General features: G+C 35.4%; 1 protein-coding gene across 1 annotated transcript in view; it reads right to left on the reverse strand.

Annotated features, from left to right (window-relative positions):
* The window catches only part of Nbea (neurobeachin), a 513,393-nt gene that overhangs the window by 396,636 nt on the left and 102,046 nt on the right, over window positions 1-14,711 (reverse strand). The window contains exons 9-10 of the mRNA XM_028763470.1: window positions 8,234-8,431; window positions 7,546-7,679 (exon numbers count right to left, since the gene is read on the reverse strand). Of these exons, the coding sequence (XP_028619303.1) occupies window positions 7,546-7,679; window positions 8,234-8,431 (332 nt within the window). The remainder of the gene's footprint in view (window positions 1-7,545; window positions 7,680-8,233; window positions 8,432-14,711) is intronic.

Here is a 14,711-nt window from a genome sequence, read left to right on the forward strand (position 1 = left end):
GGACCAGGCAATCAATAGGAAAGGAAGCATTTTGTTGGTCTGAAAATTGCACTATAAAGAGAGAGAAGTGCATATCAACAGATGGTAAGTTTACGCGCACATACTGAAAGATCTAAGGTATTAGCAAAGGGTATGTGCCAGTTATGTTCACAAACAAAGACGATAGTGAAATTCAGTTTCTGAATCTTCCTGAAAAAATATTGAAGAGCAACCAAGTTTCAAGTGAGAGATAAAATAAAATGAAATAATTTATGGGGCCTCTCAAATCTGTGAGCGATTTTAGGGAACAATTTAAAATGATTTAATAATGATTTAATAAAGATACAGTCTAGATAAATACAACCAAAAAAAAAAAGATTGCAGGCCGTCTATTATTTCCATATGCTGTACTGGCGTAGTTTCAACTTTTTTTTTCTTTTTTTTGAGGCAGAGTTTCTCTGTGTAGTCCTGGCTGTCCTCAAACTCATAAATCCACCTGCCTCTGCCTCCCAAGTGCTGGGATTAAAGGCGTGTGTAGTTTCACTTCAAAGATAAGGTTTCCTCACAAATTCAGTAATTTTTTAAAATAAAGACAAACAAGCAAATGTGACCATTAACTGCAGCAATATGTTCTTCCATAAATATATAAAAAATAAATAAATGAACTTGAATAAATTATTTATGTAAATATTTAACAAAGTATTTAAATAAACTTCAAAACAAAATTGCAAATTATATTTTATATTTACAACAACAACCTCCACTAGGAGAAACCATCTTATACAAATACTGGTTTTACATCTTTAGCTTAGCACACACAATCACAGGCTATGTTTTAATCTAGTTGGATTTAAAGCCCATGATACAAATCTAACAATTTATGTATTGTAGTATATTTTCCTGAATTAAAAATCATGAAGAATTGAGTTGGAATTTTGATGGGGATTGCACTGAATCTGTAGATTGCTTTTGGCAACATGGCCATTTTTACTATACTAATCCTACAAATCCAAGAGCATGAGAAATCTTTCCATCTTCTGAGATCTTCTTCAATTTCTTTCTTCAGAGACTTGAAGTTCTTGTCATGCAGATCTTTCACTTGCTTGGTTAGATTCACACCAAGGTATTTTATATTATTTGTGACTATTGTGAAGGATGTCACTTCCCTAATTACTTTCTCAGCCTGTTTATCCTTTGAGTAGAGAAAGGCTACTGATTTGTTTGAGTTGATTTTATAACCAGCCATGTTGTTGCTGATGTTGTTTATCAGCTTTTGGAGTTCTCTGGTGGAATTGTGGGGTCACTTAAGTGACTTGCAAATTCCTTTGGAATAACAAAAAACCCAGGATGTCGAAAACAATTCTCAACAATAAAAGAACTTCTGATGGAATCACCATCTACGACCTCAAGCTGTACTACAGAGCAATAATGATTAAAAACTGCATGGCATTGGTACAGAGACAGACACATTGATCAACAGAATAGAATTAAAGACCCAGAAATGAACCCACACACCTATAATCACTTGATCTTTGACAGAGGAGCTAAAACCATCCAGTGGAAAAAAGACAGCATTTTCAACAAATGGTGCTGGTTCAACTGGCAGTCAGCATGTAGAAGAATGCAAATTGATCCATTCTTATCTCTTTGTACAAAAATCAAGTCCAAGTGGATTAAGGACCTTCACATAAAACCAGATACAGTGAAACTAATAGAAGAGAACGTAGGGAAAAGCCTAGAATACATGGGCACGGGGGAAAATTCCTGAATAGAACACAGATGGATTATACTCTAAGATCAAGTACAGACAAATGGGACCTCATAAAATTGCAAAGTTTCTGTAAGCAAAGGACACTGTCAATAGGACAAAATGGCAACCAACAGATTGGGAAAGGATCTTTACCAACCCAACATCTAATACAGGGCTAATATCCAATATATACAAAGAAATCAAGAAGTTAGACTCCAGACAACCAAATAACCCTATTAAAAATGGAGTGCAGAGCTAAACAAAGAATTCTCAATTGAGGAATACTGAATGGCCGAGAAGCACCTAAAGAAATGTTCAGTGTCCTTAGTCATCAGGGAAATGCAAATCAAAACAACCCTGAAATTCCACTTCACACCAGTCAGAATGGCTAAGATCAAAAACTCAGGTGGCAGCAGATGCTGGTGAGGATGTGGAGAAAGAGGAACACTCCTCCATTGTTGGTGGGATTGCAAGATGGTACAACCACTCTGGAAATCAGTCTGGTGGTTCCTCAGAAAATTGGACATAGTGCTACCTGAGGACACAGCTTCACCACTCCTGGGCATATACCCAGAAGATGCTCTAACATATAACAAGGACATATGCTCCACTATGGTCATAGCAGCCTTATTTATAATAGTCAGAAGCCGGAAAGAACCCAGATGTCCTTCAACAGAGGAATTGATATGGAGGATGTGGTACATTTACACAATGGAGACCTACTCAGCTATTAAAAACAATGACTTTATGAAATTCTTAGGTAAATGGATGGAATTAGAAAATATCATCCTGAGTGAGGTAACCCAATCACAAAAGAACACACATGTATGCACTCACTGAGATAAGTGGATACTAGTCCAAAAGCTTGAGAAAACCCAAGATACAATTCACAGACCACATCAAGCTGCAGAAGGAGGAAGACTAAAGTGTGGATGCTTCAGTCCTTCTTAGAAGGAGAAACAAAATATTTAAGGGATGAAATACTGAGATAAAGTATGGAGCAGAGACTGCCCTACCTGGGGATCCAACTCATATACAGTCACCAAATGCAGACACTATGGTGAACGCCAAGACGTGCATGCTGACAGGAGCCTGATAAGCTGTCCCCTGAGAGGCTCTGTCAGAGCATGACAAATACAGAGGCAGATGCTCCCAGTCAACCATTGGACTGAGCATAGGGTCCTCAATGGAGGAGTTAGAGAAAGGACTGAAGGAACTGAAGGGGTTTGCAACCCCATAAGAAGAACAACAATATCAACCAACCAGAACTTCCAGAGCTCCCAGGGAGTAAACCACCAACCAGAGTATACATGGAGGGTCCCATGGCTCCAGCCGCATATGTAGCAAAGGATGGACTTCTAGGACATCAATGGAAGGAGAGACCCTTGGTCCTTGGAAGGATAGATGCTCCAATGTAGGGGAATGCCAGGGTGGAGAGACGGGAGTGGGCAGGTGGGATAGGAGTGGGATGAAGGGATAGAGGATTTCTAGAGGGAACACCGGAAAAGGGGATAACATCTGAAATGAAAATAAATACAATATCCAGTAAAAAAAGGAAAAGCAAACAAACAAAAAGTCATAAAAAATTATGTCACACTTAAGAATACAGTAAAATAAGATTAAGGTAGTTCCCCAATGAAACATCTAAATTTAAAGATAATTTTGTTGCTTTATACATGACAAAAGAGCTAATTAAGATTAATTATTGCTAAGGGAACATAAAAATCAACTTAATTATAGTAATAATTTTGCTAAGTCAAGATAGAATGATTTAAGACAGAAAGAAGAGAATTATTTAACTTTACTAAACCAGCTAGCAAGCCCCAATTTTCACCTTGCAAGACGCCCTTTGAAATACATGATTAATGATGCAATGCTCTGTGAACTTCTCTAAGTGTGTTGATATCCTACATTCCATCATTTTATGAAACAAGCTACAGTTATAATTAAAGGTAAAAGACTACTTTATCTAGGAAAAACAGACCTACACAAGTTCATTTAAATTATTACTTGAAATTACTTTCTAACTTATAAAATATCATGGCTTAAGATGCAGCTAAAAATGGGATTCTAGAAGCATTCATAGGGTTCTTCATGTGGCTCTGAACTCAGAGCTTTCAATGAGAACATTTATATCCACTGACTAAGCTTGCATGGCCCTATGAATACTCATTTTTAATCTTTCTCATCATCAGGTGACTATGGTTAGGTCACATAACATGCATATAATATTGAAAATATTTTATTGGGCTATAGTTTACAAGGATAGTAGTTTATTTTCTTTATGTTATACAGAAAGAGTGTACTGCTGGCATATTTGGTTATTTGCCTTTAAAACGTCTTTAGTAAACTGACAATGGGAGTGTCTTTCAGATGGAACAGACAGGACAATGAATATCACATACAACTTCTATCAATTCATGACCCATCTTATGATCTGCAATCAAAGGGTACAGAAGAGAGTTGAAACCGAAAGAACATTTATCTTGGCACCACATAATTTCTGATGAGAAATGTGCTTTTGCTTCATAAAAAAAAAATCAGCTTAAAGCATTGGTTTAAAAAATGTTAACACTGAATCACAGTAAAGAAAGAATGTTTTTAATGTATTGCCTAACATTTTAAACTTCTTGCTCTTATTTCAAAAGTGTCTGATTTTATCTGAACCAAGGGATCAAAAATATTTGTATGATGTGTTTTCCATGGGACTGAATAACTACTCAAGGTAGTTAATAACTGTAAAAGATAGAAAGTTCTACCAATACAATACAGTGGTCTAATTTACTTACTGAAAGTTGATTCCTGAACAATTACCATAGCTACTACAACAAGCTATTTGACTTTGCTCAATATTATTCACCCACTAATCTTCTACTTGACAGCTTTGCAAGCTCATGAAGGTTACATTTACGCGTTTTCTTTAAAGGCAATCAAGACAAGTATTTCTGGAGACTGAGTACTTCAGTAAAAGGCAAATCCAATGGCCAATTTAAGAAAACTAATCTTAAAATGTTCAGGTTTCTGAATCTGGTAATTTTCATACTCTCATAATAATAGAAAAACTCAAAGTTCAAGTCCTATTTTTAATACTTGAGTAGTTATGAAACAATATCATTAGTAGAAAAAGATCACATATAAGGACTATGAACCTTTGGTACCTTATCTTAAAAAAGAGGATGATATATAGTGTTGAAAACACAAAATATGTGGAAAAACCTTGTAGACTCACTTAGTTCACTCGCCCTAATAACAAACCCAGAGGGCACAATTGATCTACTTATATACTGTCAACTGCATTAATAACCAACATCAAGCTCAGGATTTGAATTCTAGACTGAGTAGTTCAGGAGTTGAGGAATGACATAGTAATGTAACATTGAAGATAAAATAAAAGCAAGAAATTCATCCTGTACAAATAAGTTACCCTCCTAGACACCAGAAATAAACTTTATCCTCAGTGAGTGAGTTTAACTTTGCATCTGCCTACACTAACACAAAGCTAGGCTACAGAACAGTAAAAAGTTTTATTACAAAGCACTGTTTTCTACATGGAAAATAAAACACTTCTGAATGAAACATAGAGACTAGAACAAAACTTTACTACAGCTTAATTCAATTTCTCTTAAAAGCCACTGAAAGTGAAAAATTGTTGTAACTTTGCTGTATATATATTAAATGAACTTTTTAATAAGTATACTGAATTTTCATTGGAAAATTTAAAAGTTTTAGGTGATTTTTATTTGAAACAAGTTAATTCTGGCTAAAATAAGATAATACATCTTACTTTAAGATCCCAGTCATCTTTATGAGCAATAATCATTAAACGTGAAACTCTATATGCCCTCACATAGCTAAATATCTGTATTCACCAAGTGAGAAAAAAATCCTGTGTAGCAAGTTTATTTTAGCATCTTATGAAAAAATGGTTCTCTTGCTGACACACTGTATTATATCCTGGTCCCTGTGAAGAGTGAATTTTAAAAGACTGGACAGCTGACAGTAGATGTTTATAAACAGCATGCCTCAGATATCCAGGACTTTGAAATATTTAGTGAAATAACAATAGGCAAAAATCCAAGGGGGCACACGATGGAATCTCACAGCATCTTAGACACAGATATGCACTGTCATTAAAAAGAGCTAAAATACTTTTCCCATGACGTGTTTTCTATCAGTTATAAACTAAGACCAAAATGCACATCTTTATAAGTTGGAAAAAGTGAGATGAATGATAAAAACAAAGTATAAAAACTAAAACCTGACTTTCTATTTTCATCTCCTTGATGAAATAAATAAAACTTAAATATTAAAATATGCACACTAAAATGAGTTCTGATCTCAAGCAGAAAAAAAAATCCATAAATATTGTTTAAAAGACCCACCATTATATGTGGTATTAGCACTAAGATTGCATGAGATCTATTTATAAAGCCATACATTATTGTAATAATTTTATTTATAACACCCCAAACTACCAACTTTCTAAATCTTCACTTAAAAATACAATCTCTTCCAGATAATAAAATTATAAATTCCAAGTAATTCTTAAAGACTGTTTAAATAGCAAGGCACTTTCTCTGGTTTTATTCTCATAGCATTTACTTTAAAATATAGGTCATAATGTATTATACTCCCCTTAAATGATAAATAACAAAATAATTTTTATTTAAATTCAAGATCATAAAGCATGATTTGCTTGTTTTTGTTTGTCTGTTTTCCCTAATCCAATCTATTTTGATTTACTAGATGAAAATAAGCATCCAGTGCAAAGTAACGGCCCATAAAAGCCACAACCACCTCAGATTTCATTTCACTTCAAAGTTCTTGACTTTCAAATCTCCAACCTTTATAATACATTGAAATAAAAGAAAAGATAACCCATAGATGGGCACTGAATGTCATAAATACTAGATTTATATTTAAATATGCTTTATTCAATGAGTCTCAATACAGAAACAGTAACACTATCAATACTAACAAAAAAGTCTTCAAAGTCAACTCAGCCAATTTAAGAAATCATGCCTTACATTTTACTAGATCTTAAACTTTTCCCAAAGCTTCATTCACTAGTTTTCCATTAACTTAAAATGCAATAACCCATTAAAAGCTAACATGTATGTGTATATACTCATGAAGCCTTTCTTTATTATTTTGGACTAAAAAATAATGTTTGTCTATATAACTCAAGCTTAAAATCCAAAGAGGCAACATAATGCTAAAATTTATCCTCACTACCTTAAAAAATACATGAAGCAGAGCTTGATATATACGGCATTTTTAATAAAACAAGGGAAAGAATGAGAAGTAAACATGAATTCAACCTCATAAAAGACATTTCATGAACAAACCACCATTTTTGTGTCCCTCAAAAAAGAAGTATATTTAAAGAAAATCCTATGTTACTTAACAGTGTTCTAATCTTAGATTATGGTGCTGCATTATCAAATGAGTAACTCTATAAGCTATAAGCTACATAACTTATTGAATATCCCTCACCTTAGTTGCTTAATATAATCTGATAAGACTATGAACATCTGCTAAGGCTAAGTGTGAAGTTAAATAATTCTTTTCCTTAGCTGTACATCATACTCACATTATTACATCTAGAATTAATTTCTTTCACTTTAAAGAAAGAGACTTTTTACGATAATTTTTATATTATACATACACATATACATAATCTGCCTCAGTTCTAAAAACACTTTTATTAACACTTCAGAAAAGACCAAAAACTGAAATATAGTACATGGCATGGAATATGCCATGACGAACCTAAGGGTGCAAACAGTAGGATATGGTGCAGAAAAGAAACTTACCAGACAGTTGTTTCTACTTGACTGTCATTAAGCTGTCGATTGTCCAGCTGAGCAAAAAGTGGGAAAAGGACTTGAATCCCTCCAATTGAATGGATTGCACTATGAATTGAATGTGTTACTATAGCTTTCACATCCTACAACAAAAACAAAAATGTTTGTTAAACCTCCAAGACAAGATTTTCAACACTATTTCTTACCCTAGGTATCATTATCTGGTTAGTGTATTCTGATATTGTAATAGGTCTCAAGCATGCAATTATTGTTAGACATACATGTGTACAGTAAAAATGAAGTATCTTTGACTAGTCACTTTTAAAGCTCGAATAAGCTAAGCCATTATCCTAATCTATAAAGCCATTATAAATTACTCTAGAAGAATATTATTATTGGGTTTCAGGACATTCAAGTAATTTTCAATTTGGCAGATAAGACCTTCTCAAATCAGAATATTTTTTATACCTAGCAACTTCATGTTCAGGAAGTCAACATATTTTTATTTCAAAGAACACAGAAACACATGATAACAGATGGGGCAAGTGTCCAAGTAAGTCAAAAAGTTGAAGACAGAAACTTGGTTTACAAATTCAAAAGCAAAAGCAGCAGTAGCATTTACAGGTGAGCAGCACTTGCTGTGTTGAAGGCACACCTTCTGGGTGCTGGTTGCAAGGGTAGAGCCCCGCCCACCCACCTGGAGCATCAATGCATGTGGGGAGTGCACAAAGATGGATGCATTTTCTTTTGGTGAGGACTCCAGGCAAAGCTGAGCATCGGTGGCCTTGGCATTGTAGGAAAAGGCAATACTACTCGCAAGCTTCCCATCATACAGAACCTGCTTGTGATGCTCTGCCAAATGAATATCACTCTCAGATTTAAACTTGAAGGTACTCTGTAAAAATAAAGTTTCATTAATACTCTTTTTAAAGAATCTTTAAAGAATCTAAATCCTTAAAGCAGAGAAACACCCACAGGAACGATTTACTGTGTTCCCTCCAAGCATCCGGCACTATATACCAGTGTTGCACATCTTGCTACTCTCATTTCAGATCTGAGAGCTGTTTGACTTATGAACACAAGAATTTTTTAGAATAACTTAATTTTTAGATTAACTCAAATACTTAAGAACACTGCAGACCAAGTACATCTGGCCAAATTCAAAGTGTTCTACCTTTGGTCTGACAACTCTTTGTAGTCTTTTTAACTCCAATCTGAATGAAAACCTCTAATTACTAGATATAAATGAAGACGAAGGCATAAATGAGTAATTAATCGCATGTATCCAAAGTTATAGATTGTACTTTTACATTAAAATGTTTAGTTATTTCAATATTAAAAATAACCAATGCTACCCTATGTGAATCAGATATTTTACTCTACTTAAGTGAAACATTACTTCTCACCTCAAGGTGTCCAATTTTAGTAACTTTTTAAAAATCTCACTGCTTCTCACTTGTCAAGATTAAAGGACCAGTTGCAAACTATGCCATTCTAAAATTAAAAATTTTATTTTCTTCCCTATTATATACTACAAACTAAAACTGCAACCAGAATTACAAAAAAAAAAAAAAACGGTAAAATTATAATTTAGGCAGGTAGTGATGCTGCCAAATCAAAGCAGTAGCCTACAGAATGGTACAAGATTTCTAACATCTCCACATCTGATAGAAGAATAACATCCAAAACTATATAAAGAAGTCAATTAACTAGATATTTAAAATGAAATAATTCAATTAAAAAACAGAATACAGATCTAAACCAAATTCTCAATAGAGGAAACTCTATTGAAACTAATGGCTGAGAAACACTTTACAAAATATTCAACATCTTTAGCCATCAGGGAAATGCAAATCAACACTACTCTGAGATTGCCTATCCCACCCATCAGAATGGTTACGATCAATTAAACAAGTGACAGTCTTGTGCTGATAAGGATGTGGAATAAGGAGAACACTTATCCATTGCTGGTGGGTGGGAAAACAAATAGAGTCACTATGGAAATTAGTGTGTTGGTTCCTTAGGAAGATGGGAATGAATCTATCTTAAGATCTAGCTATACTGCTCTTGGGCATATACCCAAAAGATTCTTTATTCAGCCATAAGGACACTTGTTCAACCATATTCACTGTTGGTCTATTCATGATATTCAGAAACTAGAAACAACCTAGATGTCTTTCAACAGGAGAATGAATAAGGAGAATGTGATATATTTATACAACAAGAGTGTTACTAAGCTGTTTTTAAAAAAAATACATCAGAAAAATTAAAGATACATAGATGAAATGAGAAAAAATCATACTGAATGAGATAACCCACATTCATAAAGATAAATATTGTAATTTTTTATTCACATATATGTGGATACAAGCAGTTAAATAAAGGATAAAGTACAATTTGTCGACCCAGAGAGGTTAAGAATAATAGGGAAGCATTGACCTCCCTAGAAGGGGGAAATTTATATGTATTTATAAAATTTATAGTTTATAGAGTTTATGGGTGGCCTTGGGTCAAAACAGAGAGGAACAGGAATAGGAAGATAAGGTGAGGAGGAGAAGGGGAAATGGGGTTGAGCAAGGGAATAGAGAGAGAGCTAGAAGTGAGGAGCTTTGGGGGCCAGTATGGAAACCTAGAAGAGTGGAAATTTCTTAAAATATTTACAGACAATCCTAATGAAGTCTCCAAATAATGAGGGAGACAGAGTCCCAACTGGCCTTCACTTAACACCAAACAAAGCTTCCAGTGCTGAAATTGGTTATATCCAATTGAGTTGTCATCTAAGGCTGTTGCCAAGATAAACAGGTTGCACTACACAAACTGAGAGTACGGTTCCATTGTTAAAGAAAACATCCACACAACTCACTGAACTTGGAGAAGTCAAGCTGGTTCCTACATAGAACCTTTGTTCCTCAACTTATTGTATGACGTACCACACAGTCTAACAAAATAGAAACAAACTCTAACCCAACCACAAAACTTTAGATCTACAATCTACATTGCCTACAAAATATGTTAGTGCAATGGTGGCACAAAGCCTGTAGGAGTGACCAACCAATATCTGATCTGTCTGAAGGCCCACTCCACAAGATGGAACTGATACCTAACACTGTTTAGGTGCCAAGAATCAGAGATACTATACTTATAGCTCATGCTTTGCTCAGCTGCTATCAGAGAAGCATCCTCCTGTAGGAGATTGGAACAAACACAAAGACCCACAGCCAGACACTATGGAGAGAATGAGAGCCCTTGGAACACATAACTCTAAATGGGATGTCTCTCAGAGATCAGAGAACCCCACAGAAGAGACAGAAAAAGTTACAAGCCAAAGAAGGTGGAGGACACCAGGAGAACAAGGCTCTCTCAATCAACTGAGCAAAGCTCACATGAACTCACAAAGACTAAAGCAGCAAGCAAGCACAGGGCCTACATGGTGTGCAACAGTTCCTCTGTGAATATATCATAGCTTGTAGTTTAGTGTTTTTATGGGACTACTGAGTATGTGAATGAGTGGGGCTCTGATTCTTGGGTCCCTTTTCCTTCTGTTGGTTTGCCTTGTCCAAGTTCTATGTAATAGTTTCTGATTTATCTTATTATAAGATAAAACAGGATATACTGTATGAGAAAAGAATATATTTTTAATAAACCTAAAAGGAGAAACTTAACATTTCTCTCTCAAGAACTTTCAAAATAGATTTGTATTTTAAGAATTTTTCTAAATAAACAATGGTAGGAATTTTATAAAGTTAGAACTTAATATTCGCCTCAAATTCCCTGAAAAAATACAAAAATATGTCAAAATATAAGTAAATGTATTATAGAACATTTCTGCACAGACAACATACAATATGTATTGCTGCTATACATTATCATTCCTATGAGACCTCACATTGTCTATTCACATGCCACCACGAGAAGTCGTGAAATAGAGCAGTGGCTTCCTATTCCTATGATGTCATATGTATTGGTTTTATGCAGAATAACAGAAACATTACTGGAGAATATAGATAGTTAATAGAGGGTACAAACAAACTGAAAAGATAGGTGGACAGCATAAAATCACATGCATTTCTAGCATACTAAATTCAAATTTGATTTCTTTTCAACAACTTAGATGCATCAAAGATTCCTCTAAGAACCTGAATTCAAGTCAGGGAAAGTCAGATTTAATCAGTGCCTTCAGTTAGACAGCTTTCCAGTTCATAAATGCCAAGTGGAATTGTTGGAGCACTTTAATTTTTTTATATTCACCTACTACTTTATATGCTAGTACACTATTGCTATGTTCTGGTAAATAATGCTTCAAAAGGAAGAACTGGTATACGCATCTTTGTGAACCTGTATACATACTCTGACACAGCACATTACATTATGTAAAACCTGCAGAATCAATATCCAAAAAAATAAATCACATCACACAGAAAGGATGAGTGAACAGAAGGATTTTTTTCTACAAAACCAGTTTACATTTATTCATATGTTCACACACAAAAGATATAAATGTATTATATATAAACAATTACTCATCATGTGACATACATCATCCATCTTAATCAATTTTAAATTATATAATAATCTTTCCATAAATAATATTGGCAGCTACCCTTAACTAAAGATTGACTGTGATGTGCTGAAAATACTTCCTTAGTAACTGACTTTACAGGAAAGCACAGAAGACATCTAGCCAGTTACACCCTCTGAGTGACCTACAGGATCTTTAGCTTTAGTTTTCAATGATCAAATAATACATGACTTTAAAATCATGTCAGTATTGAATCCCATAATAAACCCAGAAAGCAGTGTTTTAATATGAAATATCAAAAGTATCCTGTCTGAATTTTCATGGACTTTGAAACATGAATGATCAGCGTGAGTGCACTCTTTTCAGTTCACCATGGCACACCATGGGCAATTCCAGTAGAGTTCTGAGAGTAGCTTACAACTATCCAGCAATAATCAAGTCTACTACACTCTTGCTTAAATAAAGCCTGACTCACTTCTTCCAGTACTTGCAAGATTTCTTCAGAATAACAAGGTTCTGTGATATGGCATACATAGCTTGATCATGCTAGCCCTGTTTTGTCCTGGGGATATTTTTATTCCTGCCCATCATGTTAACGCTTGACTTTAACATCAACACGTTGCCAGCCAAAGTACATGGCCTGAAACTGAAAATGGACCCCCAGACAGAGTTATTAAATTAACAGGCTGGCAAGCCAAGGACAGGTAAGATTCTGCACAGAGACTTACGAACCTAAGACAGAAGGGCATTGCTTTTGATAATGCATATTCCACAATGGGTAAGGAAAGCATTCTTGTCAGAATGACCTAAGACAGGCTCAGTCTTGTTTATGAAATAAAAAAGGGGGAGAGGAGGAGAGCTTTTGGGGCTGCTTGTCAAGAATCTGACATGGAACAAGGACAAGGAAATGGGTTGCTTTGCAGAAATATGACATTGGCCGAAGACAAGAAAGTGGGCTTCAGGCAGGAATCTGACATTAGGCTAGAACAAAGAAATAATTTCAGGCAGGAATCTAAATCTCAGGCTAGAACAAGAAGGTAGGCTTCAGACACAAAAATGACTTTGGTCTAGGACAGGGAAGTAGGCTCAGATATTTTGGTCATCCTGATAAGCCCTTAGAAACACTAATCACAAGAGGGTTCATGAAACTTTTTTTATGGCCTTGCTTGCTCTTTGACTATTTGTGTTTATTGTCTTGCTTGTTCCTTGACTATTTGCATCTATTGTACTCCTAGTCCTCAACCCAGAACTGACCTTAATATTTGCATGCAATTGAAATGGTATAAAAGCAAAAAGGAGGAGGGGAATGGGATAGGGGGGTTCTAAGGAGGGGAACTGTGGAAAGGGGATGACACCTGAAATGTAAATAAATAAAATACCCGATTAAAAAAAAGTATTTAGTATGCCTAATAGATCCAGAGGGTTACTGTCCACAGTGGCAGGGAAACCACAGTAACGGGCAAGAAAGATAGGAACAGGAAGCTTGTTCATCACATTTTATCCACACACAGAAAGCAGAAGGTGACAATCTTCCTTCATCAATATTCTACCTCCTTCCTCAATGTACAGCAGTGAGATTAACTGGGAACCAAGTATTCAAGAACACAAGCCTATGGGCAGCACTGTTCATTCAAACTATCAAAGATGCCATGTAAAAGTTATCCAGAAATGAGAGCTCCTAGACATGACCAAACTATGGTGTTGACTAGACCCACACCAACACAGAGAGAAAGACAGAAAAGAGGCAATGCACTGCAGGATGAAGGCAAAAAGGAAAGGCACCTGGTCTCCCTAGGAGGTCCTCTCAGTTCTGGATATCATCATTATAAATGATTAGCATCAATTCAAAAGATCAAGCATGAGAAGAATATGCTAGAGTCTGGTGAACTAGCCAAGTATATGAATGGTAAAAACGCGGCTCATATGAGCTGGCTTCCACATGTCAGGAGGCAGAGAATGATGCTAAAAAGAGCAGCTACCCAGAAAGTAGGAAGCAGAGGGAACTGACCTAGACTGCAGTTTGGAAAATATGAATTTAGAATATAATTTGCACAGCTAGTAAGGTGGTTCAATGGGTAAAGGCTATTACCATCAACTCTGAAGATATAGGTTTGATCCCTAGAACACACACAGTAAAATAAAGAGAACTAACTCCTGCGAGTTGTCCTCTCACCTCCTCACATGTAACTTGGCAAAGTATGCATTCATACATACATAGATACACACACACACACACACACACACACACAATATAATTGACTATCACTTGTTAGCAGGAGAGCTGCCAGGCATGAATGACTGGAGGAGGTAAAAAGACATGAATGGCAGGAGGAAGGTAAAAAGACAGGGGCAGAGCCAAGCAAAGGATGACCAAGATAGGAAACACATATGCCTAAGGGAGGCACCTAGAATATATGTCAGATTTTCAAAGAAATTTGGGTAACAAGGCTGCCCAGCAAATCTAAAGGCAACCTTGAGGTCAGATGGATAACAGAAGGTATCTTAGAGGCTGGCCCAATGTAGAGAGGGCTGAAGAAGAGTTAAGAAGTATCCATAAGAAAATAGAAAAAGAATCAAAAAGTATACCACCATGTGCTTTGAGAATATTCATATAGGTATTTTATGAAAATCTGAGAAACTATTCAGTCAACAGGCT

This window comes from Grammomys surdaster, unplaced genomic scaffold (genome assembly GCF_004785775.1).
Source record: "Grammomys surdaster isolate TR1022 unplaced genomic scaffold, NIH_TR_1.0 139, whole genome shotgun sequence".
NCBI lineage: Eukaryota > Metazoa > Chordata > Mammalia > Rodentia > Muridae > Grammomys > Grammomys surdaster.